At 39.0% G+C, this 15,265-nt stretch overlaps 1 protein-coding gene across 1 annotated transcript in view; it reads left to right on the top strand.

Annotated features, from left to right (window-relative positions):
- Positions 1-436: 436 nt before the first annotated feature.
- LOC117426130 (transmembrane protein 132C-like) overlaps positions 437-15,265 on the top strand; it is a 120,867-nt gene continuing 106,038 nt past the window's right edge. Inside the window, exon 1 of the mRNA XM_059033143.1 lies at positions 437-1,714. Coding sequence (XP_058889126.1) covers positions 1,615-1,714 — 100 coding nt within the window. The 5' untranslated portion in view covers positions 437-1,614. The remainder of the gene's footprint in view (positions 1,715-15,265) is intronic.

Here is a 15,265-nt window from a genome sequence, read left to right as displayed (position 1 = left end):
GCGTTTTGACCCGAGAATCGTTCATTCTCAAAGTCAAGCCCAGCCCACGCATTACTCAATTTGCGCCGCGCAGCACCATGAATACACAAAACTGACAGCACTATGGAGCACTGCCTGAAGTGATTGCACGTGTGGATAAATTAGTTGGCCCGGTGTAACAGCTACATAAACAGACCATGCTATGCTGCTAAATTTCATTTTTGTACGGCGATGATAACCTGTGCAGACTGATAAACCACATTCGACACACAGCCTGCCAGCACACAAGAAGCTGCTCAGAATTCCATCTATTCTATTGGCCTGCTCAGTGTTTACACACCCCCTTTAGCCCCACCCCCGTGGTTTTTGCCAATCCAGATTGGCTGTTTTAGCGTTCCATGCGCTTATATTTTTCCGCGAAAACTGCGGGGATGATTCCCAAGTGTCATGTAGCAGAATGCAGAAGAGGATGTTGTAGCTGGCTTCAGCGTGGCTCCTGATTTTTTTTGTTGTTGAGGATGACGTAGGCCTTCCAGTTCTCAAAAAGAACGAAAAGAACAATGGGAATACTTTCATTAACTTGTTTGATTTTTGGGTGTACCAGCATCTGATAGTTTTTCTTTATTTACCCCCAAAACACATGATGGGAATGTAATAATAATAATAATAATAATAATAATAATAATAATAATAATAATAATAATAAAGCTAACTAAGTCACACGCACATATAAACTAAACTGGAACTGTTCGTATTACACAGATACTGTGTTGAAATGACACAGTAATACATTTATGTGCAGCATTTCAGTGCACTGCCCCTGTGAGGCATTGAATTCAATACCATGCTCCAGTTCGGGGTTTATTCACTCACATGAAAGCGGCACTATCACAGGAAAAGTAGCTCGCCTGTAACACAAGCCAGTCACTGGACAGTGACGTGAAGACAGTTATTGGAGATTTAAATCTTGGAGTGCACTTGCCTGAACCGTATTCAGTGTGTGTGTGAGAGGTGAGAGAAGAAAGAGAGTCGGGATTATACACACGAATCTCTGGGGAATGAAGAGTCTTCACGGCGGTGAAATAAATATCACCACTATACAACCATGAGAAAACTTTGCCGCAGCTTTTGTTCATCAAGATGAAGATCGCTTAAGCAAACGGAGGTGCTGACAGTTGATGAAGGAAACATTTTCAAAGCAAAACCCTTGAGCTATTTTCTGACACATCTGAACCCGTTGCTTTAGCTCGATAAACACAGTCTTCCAAGGATTAAACCGATTTTAAAGTGTTGTTGAGTACAGTAAAAACAAATCATGCTGCAAAAAGACTCGGGTTACTTTTTTTTCTAATCAAGTACTATAAAATAAAATGCAAAATAATAACGTCTAACGATGAAGAAAACATCGGAGAACAGCTTTGTTTTCTGATATAAAAACCTGACGGATGCCAATAAGCGCAACATTTAACATACAACACAACGACGTGGAAAATGAAGAAACCTGGCGCAGGAAAAGTAACGGGAACTTCAGAACACATGTTTAGCACTCGCCTTTGACATCAATAGAAAAGCAAGGACCTTCGTTGTAGAGTTGGATGCAAGTGAATTTTTATTTTTTACCTGCAGTATAGCGACATGTCTTTTCCAAGCTTCATAATGGAAGTTTTCGTGCGTGCAAAAAGAAACATGTTGCATCTCTACACACTGCAGCTGGTCACAGCGATTCTCTGTATAGGTAAGAAGAGATACCGCTTTGTCTTTATTCAGTTTTAAGCCTTTATAAACCCTTTTAATACGGATTTGTGAAATTAACTAATTACTGAATTATAAACCATTTTGCTCCACATATTCTAATTTATGTTCCCCCCCCCCCCCCCCCCCCCCCCAATACCCTTTACAAAGCTCAGTTGTGTATATCAGACTATCGTACTATAAAAACATAAAAGCTTTTCAATCACACAGGTCCCGACGCTCTTTATCAGGTGAAATTGGATTTCTCCATTTAATTGATTGTAAGCATACCAAAGAGCCCCTAGAGTATACAATGGCATAACTACATAAAACTGACAACTCGTCAGAAGTGTTGCTGTGTACTTAATATTCAACAGTAGCTACATTGTACGCGATTTGAATGTTATTAAATATGATCAGATGTTATCACCTTAGACATCTATTTATTAGAACTGCTCAATTGAGTTTAATTCAGAAAACATGTCATTGCCTATCACTCACTAGCCAAGTACAACTTTATCAATGTCTGTCATGGTTCATGTATCTACTGTACTTTCTCAACCAGTTATCATTTAAAACAATGGCAATGGCTGCAAAATGTTCCCATTTCCATAAAGCTGTTATTTCCCACGCTGGATTACAGGTCAGATATGCTAAATGAATGCATCTGATTTGTTTTTAACATCAAGCAACTCAAAAACTGTTTTGTGTTTAAATATCTAAATAGAGGAGAAAATTGTTGAAGAGTTATACAAATCACCAGTTTCTTTCAGGTATACATGGTCTGTTTTACAAGCCTGTTTTTGCATTATCAGAGATTATTTTTTAAGTTAAGGTTGAATTTATACTGAACTGTTACCAGCACATTAGATTAATACATCTTTATTTAGCTTGAGTCACAGATGGCCACACATGTGTCATGTGTCTCTAGACACCAGGATTCCCATGTCTTTGGGATGCAGCGAGGAAAACAGCTCAAGTGGGAATATCCTTGTGCTTTAGTGATGGACATACCTCAAAGAAGGCTACATCAGGAAAGCAGAGAGGAATACGGCTGAGGAGGTCTGTGCTGGGACTCACAGATGCAATCATTTGAGATTCATAGTTTAGTGCAGTGGCGTAGAAAGGATTTTGTTTTGGGGCGGGGGAGTGGGGGGTGGGGTTCTGTTCCCCAGAATAGACTAGACCATACTACACTTTTGAGATTGTTCCCATCTTCTGTAATTAGTGCAGTTTTGGTTATGGCAAGCCATGGTGTCTACTGTCAGTCCCCTATCACAGTCTGTTGGATTCCCCATTACAACTGAAACTGACTTGCTGCAGGGAGATGCAACTTCTATGCATTACTGATACATGAACTGCGTCATTTCAACAATGACGGTACAGGTGGCCTTCCAACTTGGAAGTGAAAATAGAGTGTTTGATTGCTGCCCCCTCCCCCCCCCCAAGTTAAGGGCTTTCCAGCTTGTACTTGTTTTTTGTGTGGCTGCTTGTTGCTATGTCATTTATACAGAGTATATCCAATGCAGGTTTAATCGTGCATGCTGTTTAAACTGTGATTGTGTGATTATGTTTAGAAGGCAAGATGCCAGTCCACCCTGCTGAATGAAGATGAATTTATTTTCAAAATAATCAGCATGACTCCTTTTTTTAGAAAATATAAAAAGGTCTCTTCAATTCATCACAAGTTTATAATGACAAAAAATTACTAAGGAGCCGTGCATGCCCTGTGATTTTGGTGTTCAATATAAACAGCATTATTGTATACCAGGAATATAAGGTTTTAGAAAGCTTGCTTCCAGTAGATATATAAGACATTATTCCATTAATTCAAATCTCTTATGTACCAATAGAGCCTGGAAAACCAGTATAGCCTTTGGGATTTGTTATTCAATTTGTTTAAAGAAAAGTCAGAAGAGGTCACCATCTACAGTAAACTTTTCAATTGGTCTAACCTTGAATTTAATTTCATTTAACTAAAAATTAAATTGTATTGTAGTGTTTTAAGGCAGTTTTCAAGTGCTGACAATCAAGTGAGATTTAGTGCCCTTGAAGCAAATACAAAGGCAAAATAACTTTACAGCTTTCATATGAACTGTGTCAACTAATGATGCTGGTTGTTAAATAATTGTGATTGCTTCAATCAAGATCGAGCACTAATTCTGTAGACCAGAGCACATGCTGTAGGGTATTCGGAAGCTGTTCATAATTGCCTTTTTGTTTGGCATAAGTGTCCTGTATTTTTTTTTTTTTTTTTTAAGAAAGCAGACCTAGAAATTCAAAGCCCATTCTTCCACAAATTCACATGCATGATTCCCTGGAGGCTGTGTACTGTTTTCAATTCTTTACTTACATGAAGGTTTTCTGACACCGTGAATGTGTATCTTATCAGAGTTCAGTCAATTGATACATTTTTTCTCTTGATTTTCACGATGAAGGATCTGAATTTTTTTTTTGGCGTTTGTTTTATTTACATTAGTTTAATGAAATGATGCTGGCTTACCGCTCTGGTTTCAATGCATTATTTTCAGGCGCACAGAAGTCATAGCAGGCCTGATAAAGTCTGTAGTTCAGAACGCTCCATGAGAATTCTGAGGTAAAACTACAGTAATGTCTGCTGCGTTTTTCATGCACGGTTCACTGGAAAGAAACCAGAAAACTGTCCTTGACTTGTCATTCCCCCAGCGTTGGTCTGCGGGTACCTTTCTCATACCTGCGTTGACACTTATGGAATCCTGTAATTGCCCGTCCCTGCGGCACGAAATTGCGAGTTAAAGCTTACTGCGAGAAAAGCTTTCCTGTAGGTCGCTTTTTTCAAATCAACTGGAGTTTCTGAAACTGTAGGGAGTCATAGAAGCAACAAACACCCTCCCATCTAAAATCTTCAATTCGAATCTGAGTTATTTTCATTTTACCATTTTAAAAATAGCAGTGGGAAAAGTGTAATGTTCTGTCACACATTTTACTGATTTTGAATCTTTAAATGCACTCTGAGCACTTAATCTCCCATTATGGTCCTGAGCACTTAATCTCCCATTATGGTCCTTGAAATAGAGCACCAAATATAACACATTTACACAAAGCAAAAAAAAAAAATCATTGTAGAAGTTTATGGCATAGCATAGCTAGGATATGCTTTGTAAATGACTTCGATTTTAAAGTCGTTTGCACAATACCACATAGAACTGTGATCATACTTATCTGTGCTGCATACAAATCTTTAATATTTTTGCTGTTTGAGGTTTTGTGGCTTCAGGTAGCACAGGAAGGGGAATTGATGCTCTAATCATTCGACATTTGACCTCTGGGATTTGGGGTCACGCTGAACAATAAGAAGTCAAAGAATCCTCCCAGTGTTCCACCTGCGGCCCCAGAGTAATTTGATTTGTTACGTGGCTGATAAGATTAAACAAAATGTGATGTGCGGAGAGCATAATCTAATTGTGAAATCCTAGTACAATTGATAAAACCTTATTGGGAGCCACAGTGAAATGTGTTTTTCTAGCAAAGCATTACAAAAAAAAATCCCATGTGGGAACGTGTGTTTTGTTATTGCTTTTACCACATGATGCTTATGTGTAAATGTATTAGTGATCTTAATATTGACCTTTTTGTTTTTCAAATCGCTTAATCAGAGGAAATTATTGATTGATATATCACATATAGTTGCAGAACAAAAAAAAAGTATTTAAAATAAAAACTTTGTACTACTGTTAAGCTCTAAAATACCAGGACAAAGACAAAAATCCTTGGCATGGACTCCATGTCGATGGGCTCTTTATCGCATTGAAAGCAGCCACTGCCATCAGGTACAAGTGCAGCATTGCTGGCTGGACTTGTTATTATTATTATTATTATTATTATTATTATTATTTAAAGTTTTCAGTAGACTGTTATGGTTCTCAAGCTCTATTGAAGGCAGTCAGTGAATTTTCAAATCATTTCTTCAGGCTCCTGTGAGATGATGACCCTTAGCACATGTTTTAATCATCCTGACTTTCACATCAAGGTGCCTCAGATCAAGTAAAAAGCATCCTTTCCTCCTTTAATTGCCTGAATGTACTGTAGGCTGTAGAAAAGTGCTGACGATTAGAAAGTGCAGCTTTTCTTGTAATAGTAGAGGTTCCACTGCTATGGGTTCCTGTAATGCCATGAACAGGTAAATGGTGGGGCATGTCGGAATCTGTTGGCCCAGATACAGGTACATTGCAGAAGATAAAGGGTTTTGGAAAAGCAGTACAGCGGAAGACTCAGTCAGACAAAATGGATTATCAAGACAGCTGTTAAATCCCCTTTGTTTCACTGTGAATTTGGAACCAGCCGCCATGCATTTGCAGGGGATAATTGGGGTCTCTCGGTGCATGTAATCTCCATAATGCAGTATTTATGTGGTTTCAAAAGATTCCGAAGATTTAAAAGGGATGCAATAATAATAATAGCTGGTATTATTTAAGGTAGCAGCAGATCACTGATTCTTCCACATTAAAAATATCCGCTCCATATCTGCCCTTTCTATTACTCTAGCTGATAATCTTCCCTTACCTTCCCTCTCTCTCTATCTCTCTTTCCCCTTTTATTTTCTCCCTCCCACTATGAAAGGCGGTATATAAAAATAATGATATTATTATATTATTATATTATTGTGCAAGAGCCAGCTGTCACTGTAATTAGAAGACTTTTTTGATTAGTTTGGCTACTAGACAGTGTAGTATATTTAATTTTAAAAGGCTTGGCAGCTATACTTTCCTACTAGAGGGAATGATATCTGTGCATTAAAAGGCACTGAGTGGAGCTGCTTTTGTTCCGTGTTCCAAACGCTGGGGTTATGCTTTGTAAGCATCACAGACTCAAGTTTTATAGTTTGCTTTTTCGGTTTCAGAACCATGAATACCATTGGGGGGGCTTAATCCCAGTAAGTCTGCTGATGTTGCATTCCAATTTATTATTATTCTCACGGCCTTATCCTTAGAAAAGTCGTTAGTTTAATCCCAGGATTTTGCAGCGAATATATTTCCATTGTACAAAATCTTTTTAAAATAGACCTCCGTCACCTGTACAATAACATGAAACCACACCAGAGTGTTGTCCAGGGTCATTGTAAGATGATTGTCTCTGGGGAGCTATACTGGAAGCACGCATGCAAATGAATGACTGTTGCATTTAGCAGCCATTACCAATGATCTGTGCCAATGCAGTGGTAGCACAGAGAATAGGGCAGCTATACTGGTGTGTGTCATTGGTAGAAGTACGATAACTGTTTAACATTGTGCTGAAAATGCTCTGGTTTTGATTCATGTGTGCCTCCATATTATACCATTTTAATAATATAGAGGGCACTTTTTGTACAGTGTAAGTACTGGCTTGCTGCTGGGGCAATAGGCTACAGGGACACTAGATATAGCAGCAGAATTGTATGGACAATCAAAGAATGGCCAAATATTGGGGTGCTTATTGTCTCATAAGCACCATTATTGCCCCAGAGTATAATTATAGCAACTTCAGCTTTCAAAGAATGAGGCCTCTGTGGGTTCCAGCTAATTAAATCACTTTCATCTGGTCAGTTTACTGGAGAGCACTTGAGAACAGTGGGTCTCTTTTATTCTGATGAATAATCAAAGCTACAGGAGAGGGGAGGTAATTGGAGTCAGGTGTGACTAAGCTAAAGGATTTTATCCTAGCGTAGCTTGACTAATGCTCACAGCACTGGAGGAATTATGTATAATAGGGAATAATACATTAAATGAGCATTTCAGAGATTATTTTACAGCATAATTACAAGAGCAGCTTCTTACCAGTACAGGACCATTAATCAATCCATTAGGAAGATTAATCAGGCTTTAGCACATTAGGAAGTACTAAGATAGTTTAATAAATAATATTTTGACAGTAGAAAATATAACAAGTATGACAGTGGTAGAATACTACCTGTGGTAGTTTTTGTGCTACCATAGCTACTGGAGATACATTTTTAAGGGTGTAGTACCTTTAAAATTTCTCCTAGTGCTGTTTATATGAAGCTTGGGCAAGGCAATTAAATTTCTGCAGGTTTTCTGAAAGCTAGTAGGGTTCATGAAAGTCAGTAATGCATACAGTAATGGTTTGTAGATGGCACAGTAGCTAGAAAAACCACGTGAAGCCTCCAGATCTGCATTCAAACAGAGGGCCAGACATGTCAACATATGTCAAAGTATACAGGCCAGTCTGGACTTGGACTTGAATTTACTGCAGGATTTTGAAATGAGCCCTCGGTACCTGGACTAAAATAACATATTCCCCCAACCGCCCCCTAGCCCCCCCCCCCCCCCCCTCCCCCTTGCGGGAAGAGAGCAGCTGGAACACACTAGTAAAATTGCTTCTATGTCTGAAAAAAAAAATAACAAAAAAAAAAAGTCAAAGGTGCTGCTCTTACGCTTTCCTAATAGCCGATACTCAACTGAATCTGAACTGTTGTTTTTATATATAATTTATTTCTGTACTCTATATTCTAATCAGAAAGAGCACAATAATGAGTTCTATTTTAAATTCAGGTAGACCAGGGGACATGAGATATTATAATAATGGCTGTGCACCTGTGCTGTATAAAAAGGTCTCTTCACAGCCCCAGTAAATTGCAGCTGTAGTTTATGGTTCAGTACAGATGAGCGATTCCTGAAATGAAAAACACACAATCCCTTCCAAAATGAGGCAGCATGGGGCTGAGAGGGCCTCATTACAGTAATCCGTCAGGTATCCACCCGTCACACATTCACCCGAACCGTTTATCTGCCATGATCAAGCTCTTCAGCAACGTTAGATTATTATTGAACAGAGAAGATTAGTTCAGAGATTGTAGATCCCACCAAAGTTTTCGTACACTGTGTTGTATGTTCTCTGTACGCTGCCATTGCTGGTAGTGTCACGTGAGCTGTTCAGTGTGTCGATTTCGTCAATAAATCCTGTTTGCCTGCGGGGCGTATCAACTTCAACCTCTGGACCACATTCATTTGAAATGTTTTTGGCTAAAATCATCATCTTTTAAAAGCTATGAGATTGTTTGTGTTCGATACACATTTTTTAACAGTTGAAACCTCTCAATATTATATGATTTGAAGAAGAACCAGAAAAGATGACAGACAGTTAAGTAATATAGAAAAATGATTAAACAAGCAACAGACCATTCCGAATTATTTTTTTTAACAACAAATGGTATTTGTAGCTATTACAGTATTTCAAGTTTTTTATTTTTTATTTTTTATTGAATGGGCAGAAAATCATGAGCGCAGTTATAATTGAGGCGATGTTCCACTGCTAAAGAGAGAAGCCTGTGAGCCTGACAGAGAGCCTGGTTATCCGAGAGCTTACAATCCTAAGGAGATAAGCAGAGGATAACTTGCTGTAAAAGCAGAGGCTCACACCAGGAAACCGCAGTATAATTGGGCACAGCTGGTAGCCTGTGTTTCCAAAGAAATGTAGAATAGATGAGAGCATGGGGCTTAAATTACATTTTTTCCGTTGGAGACGCTGTCCAAAAGGGGTTAAGGCGTACTGGCAGGGAGTAAAGGAAACCAGACACCCAGCCTACCCTCACTGTCCTCTCTGCCTTTTATATATTAAAGGGATTGAAAGTGGAGTGCTGACAGCCTCTTATCTTCCGCAGTCACAGGACTCTCTATTAAAGAAGGAAGAAATTGAAAAGAAAAAATGAATAACTGACGGCTGTTTGATGTTTTTTTTTTTTTTTTTTAGTTGATCAGATAAATGGGAAAGATTTATAGTGCCTTTCAAAAATAGATGCTGGATTTGCTACATAGTTAGACATTAGCTGCAAATTTGTGATTGATCAATCATGTGGCATTTGATAATTTACAGAACCTGAAACTGCCTAAATTTACTGTTTAAAAAATTATTCACACAACCTATTATTTAAGTATATTTTTAAAGCAGTGCTTATATTTACAGTGTACTGTGTTAGAAAGTAGCCGATATTCTATTTCATTGTTTCTAAGATTATATGTTAATACACAGAGATATGAAAAACATTGCAGCAATCTGAGAGATGGAGATGGATAAAGAGATGGCCTCCCTATGATTAATATAATAAAATCAGCATTGTATTGATTGTTCTCAGAGTGAACTTTTGAAAAAACAAAAGATCATTTGCAGGCAGAACCACAATAACACTGAGAGCGTGTGTATTTTCAAGGCCCATTGGCTTTACAATATTCAAATTCCCACCGCAGTTTCTCTTTCAAGGTCAGTGCGGTATATCTAGTGATTCTAGTTTAAGCCAGCCTGTCTTTGCAAAGATTGCTGGGGTAGCTTGTCTTGTAGACGTTTACCACAGCAAAGTGTAAAAAAGCATAGTGAAAGAATGGTAAAGCATAGGTAAGCACGGTAAAGCAAAGAGAGGTATGGTAAAGCAAAAAAGAAATGGAAAACCATGGTAAACTATGGTATAAGGTGGGCAAACTGCTAAATTGTTGTTTAAATTCACTGTGTGGTAAAGGGACAAACCATTTGGATTATTAGAATGTTGACAATGCTTCCTTACTTGTTGCAAAAATCTAAGAATATTCTTCTTAATAAGACCTGCTTTTCTAACTTCTTAAAACTGTGATTTGTCAGTTGCTAAGTTACATTTTTTAGCCATAGTTGGTGCATTGAGGCTGGTAATTGGTTTGTAAAGACTTCAGGGACAATGGAGATTAGAAGCAGGTAGAAGACAGAATTCAACTATTGTGCTTTATGGAAATGAAAATTGGATTGGATTGCAAAGTATCAAGTCGTTTTTGTAAAAAATTACACAAAATGTGCATAGCCAGCTACAAAATGCATGCAAACGAGTACACTGGAGAATGCCTAAATCGGAGAAGAAAATACCTTACAAATTAGTTGACAGGTTTGTAATTGGGCACCGTTTTGTTTGAATTGATTATCCATCAGGCCAGACAAAATCTGAAACAATAGTGTTTTTTTCTGCTAGTGCAAGATGGGCATTGTATTTATAAAATCCAATATCTATTCCAATGTGTTGTGTTTTTTTTAATTGGTAACCCTTCATGAGTTAATAATCATCAGTGAAATCAAATTATTATATTTTAATAAATTACATAAACACATATTTGATACCATATTTCTTCACACCTGTACACTATGTAATACTCACAGACCCAATACAGATTGATAAAGTGTCAAAGGTCATACTTGCAAATGCTCCAACAAGCAGCCTGTTAGATACAGCAAGTACACTGTGTGTAATATGTGTGTACACTATAGTGCTTTAATAACAACACCATGTGATATCTATTTTATGAGGTTTCACACAGGGGGTCAAATGTTAAAGATTTAAAGATAAAATGATTAATGTTATGAACAGTGGTTAATGAAATATGGCTTTTTAATGAAAGTCAATGAGACAGTATTTCATAGCTAAGAACTGGAATACTGATGTGCAGAGAACACATCCCGAGCACTCTGTTTCCTGCCCAAGTTCCCTTCCTGTCTAGCCCACTGGGCCTCCCACATTGATTTTTATCAGTGGTCAAATCCCTCTGTGCAGGAATTATTACTTAGTAAGGTGGTACTGGAGCACCATGTAGAAAGGACCTCTACACCCCATTTAGTACCTGCTGTAGCGTTTATTGCTTGGACAGTCACTGTGGAGCACTCTCTTCCACTGGACCTGTGAAGCGCCTGTGCCCAGCAGTGTGGGAAACGTTAAAGTTGATGTATTGAATCTGCTTATGCTGGAAATCTGCTAAAGGAAGCATATTCCATGATGGAGAAAACAAATGGTGCTGTTGAATTGAATGAACAATTGAAGTTTATTGGTTAATAAAAGTGCCAGAGGTTAATATCTCTTCGCCTTTTGTGTTTGAAGCCTGCGTGGAAGAGGCGACTTTGAGCCAGAGATAAAAACAGCTGGCAAGGCTTTTAATGTGTAATTTTATAAGGCAGGTGTTTTAAATCATACCTCTCTGAAGCTGTTTCCGCTGAAATCACAGCCTCTTTGTATAAAGATTTGACCCGGATTCAAATTTCACTGCGAAAGTACAAAAAAATTAATAATTGGAATTGGAACAAACCATATTATTGACTCACTTCCTGTACCCAACCAGACTGCTATATTTAATTTTGGCTCTGAAAACATATGGAAATAAAATAACCAGTCCTTATTTGGCCTTTTCCTTTCTAACGGCAGAACATTGTCAATGAACCTCGTCCATGTAGTCTGGATTCCAACTGCTGTGTCTCCCGCAGTTGTTTTGGGTTACCTTGAAGAAGGTGAACTTCACAAGTTGAATGGCAACTTTTCAGCTGGATAGTGGAAAAGCCACACACGCGCGAACGCACGCACACACACACACAACCTATCTATTATTAAATTCTGCAGCTATAATGAACAGCCGAAAAGTAAACACAAGCATCAATTACATTTCAATCATGCAAATTAGTGTCTGACGGAATACAAACTCTGCCTCCACATTGAGCGTCTGGTCTTTTCAGTGCTATAATTGAAAAACTGAACAAAACTGCTTAAAATTGTTTTATATTCAATCACTGCAAATGCATTCACTTGTTTCAAATCCCTGATGGGATAATGAGCACCTTAATGTCTAATCAGAGCGGCCTCTTTAGACATTCTTTGTTAAATCTTAATTACCTGGAGCGAATCTTCAAATTCAGGACATCATGTTGCCATCCCATCAAGGCAGGTCTTATTTATTTTTTTTAATATAAATTTAGTTGTCGCCAATGGTTTTTACCCCGGTTTTTTCCCCAATTTGCAATGCCCAATTATTGTTTTTAACCCGATTCACTGCTGCAACCCCCTGGCGACTTGGAAAACAGAGGCTGAAGCACACGCCCTCCGAAACGTGTTTCTGCCTTTTTTTTCACACTGCAGATCCACAGTGAAGCCACCAGACCTATAGTGCTGGAGGACAACACAGATCTGAATTGCTCCACTGTAGCTCCGCAGGCGCCCTATCAGCCACAGGGGTCGCTGGTGTGCTGTGAGCCGTGGATTCCCCTGCCGACCTAATCCCTCCCTACCCGGGCGGCACTCAGCCAATTGTGCATCGCCCCCTAGGGACCCCCGGTCATGGTCAGCAGTGACATAGCCTGGATTTGAACCTGCAATCTCCAGGCTATAGGGCGCATCCTGCACTCCACGTGGAGCGCCTTTACTGGATGCTCCACTCAGGAGCCTATGGCAGGTCTAAAATGAAGTACTGGTATTTGAGGGTCCTTGTGAATTTGAACACATACTTTTTATAACTGACACCTAACCATCTTATTTTCACCAAAGCCCCACAGAGATGCACGAATGAAAGAGAATGACTTTCTGTGAAGATTCTTTCTCATGCATTTTTCCTCAATCTGCTTGGGTGAGACAGTCCACTGTTCTCCACTAGCAAAGCCAGTAGCAGAGTCTAGACTCTCCACTGTATCTTGAGTCGGATCACAAAACATCTTGCTTCAGAATTACACAAAAACCCACAGAAAATTACATAACATCTTGACCCTTTGATAAACTCAAGATGCTTGAGGCTTTTTTATTTCAATAGAAGTTTGTGAAACTTTGAGAACCAACGAGACAAAGTTCTGGGATGACTCTGCAACTAGGAACCGCATGAGGATTGATGTTCTTATGAACCTTAAATCAGCACAGAGTACGATCCCTGCACCTGAAGATGAAAAGGTAGCCAAGGATTTCAGTATACAACTCAACTTGATGTAGGGACACTGCAGCTTTAAACTGCTTTAAAGTGTTTTGCGGACATTGTGCGCTCCTTTTAGGCATGCTTGTCCATTATGTAACCCAGTGTGAAATGAATGCTCTGCAAACAGACACCCTTCTAGGTTTGCTTTTACTTTACATATTGCTACGGGGTAATTTCAGAGTAAGTGCAGGTCAGCTATTCAGGCAATATGAACAACAGTAACTTTCTGTGTTTGTATTTGATTTCAAGAGCTACTCTTTAGTTCTATTTCTTGCCATAGACATATGCAATGTAGGCTAGATCAGCTTTAGTTTCTTTATATTCCCGAATACCAGCACCTTCTAGGGCACTGCTGTTTATGGCTTTCAAAACTTAGGGAAACTTTAGCCAAAGTGGCAAGTCACGAGATGAATTCTATCATGTCACCTTGGCTGCTGTATCCGGGTTGTATGTGTCAATGACAGGAAACTGAAAGTGAAGCGCAGCTCCTGAACGAGGTGAAAGCATCTCAACACGGACCTGTCAAAATATTTAATTACAATAAGAACCATCCGGAATGATTGCAAACATCATACAAAGGTAAGGGGACAGTTTAAAAAAAAAAAAAAAAAAAAAAAAAAGGCACCCAAATAAACTGTTTTAAAACACACTCCCTCATTGCCTTTTGTAAGCAGAAAGCTTGGCAAGATAGCTCTGTTTTCTGTCATCTCCGCATTCATTTAGAAAAGCTCGCTGGCCAAAACATAATTTCTTCCTTTTGTTTATTTCCTTTTCAGTGTGATATTTTATTACCTTGTTTTTGTTGGCAATGGCTGTCTTTCTTTGCCATGCTGAGGCACCACACATTGATTTCTGTCCCTTTTCCCCAAAGTAAGCATTGTTTGAAGGCAAGCTTCTATATTGAAAAGTAGTAAAGCACAAATGAGTCACCTTCAGCTGAAGTGCCCCGCCATTGACTCTCCGAATGCTGGCAACATCGTCTATTTCAAGACAAAAGCGCTTGGTAGCTGTGCTGGGATGTGCAGGACTGCGATGTGAGGCTGGCCAGGGCTGGCTTTGTCCCTGCCTCCCCCTCCCCAGTTCTGCATTAAGGCAAATTAAGAACAACAAAGCAACACATGTGTTGAGCACATCAATATATTTGAATGACATGGGGAGTGAATAATAAGGTGGATGGAATAGTGCAGCAGCATTGCAGGCATATTGCGCTCCTCACAAGAAGAGGTGGTTCGCTGCACAGAGTTCCCTGGTGTTGCAGGATCAGCATACAGCCATGCTGTGATTCTCCAGAAGTCCTTGTCTTTGTACCATGAGGTCTGTTTCCAGCCCATTCACTATAAATCTAATATAAGTAGCCGATGACACAATCCTTACAAAAAACAGGGCAAAATGCAGGGAGGCCTTGTATTGGAGTGTCTCATCACACTGGCACTTGACGGTGCAAACCAATACAGCTGGGAACGATGCCAGCGTTTACCTTTTTCTAGAAATATTTACAATATTTCAAACACAAACACAGTCAGTCGTTCATTACAATCTTATTTATCTTTTCTCTTGAACAATTTGAAAATAACAATTTAAAGTCAGTATATATAAGAGTATAAATAATAAAATATTTGATTACAGAAATGTAATGTATGGGCATTGCTATGAGCAATTATCTGGCATTAAATTTCCACTGCAGTGCTGTGAAAACAGGAATCAGATCAGGTATGTGTATTTTATACTGTATGTGATTAACTCAGACTTTCATATTGTCTGCCCATGCTTACATTGACAGAGATTTGTGGGGAAGCGGTACCAGCTGTAAGAGTGTTTCCAGAGCTGCCAATCCTACAGTTCTCACTATG

Source organism: Acipenser ruthenus, chromosome 11, assembly GCF_902713425.1.
Source record: "Acipenser ruthenus chromosome 11, fAciRut3.2 maternal haplotype, whole genome shotgun sequence".
NCBI classification, from domain to species: domain Eukaryota; kingdom Metazoa; phylum Chordata; class Actinopteri; order Acipenseriformes; family Acipenseridae; genus Acipenser; species Acipenser ruthenus.
The sequence above is the reverse complement of the archived record's forward strand: the minus strand, read 5'-3'. Positions and strand labels throughout refer to the sequence as shown.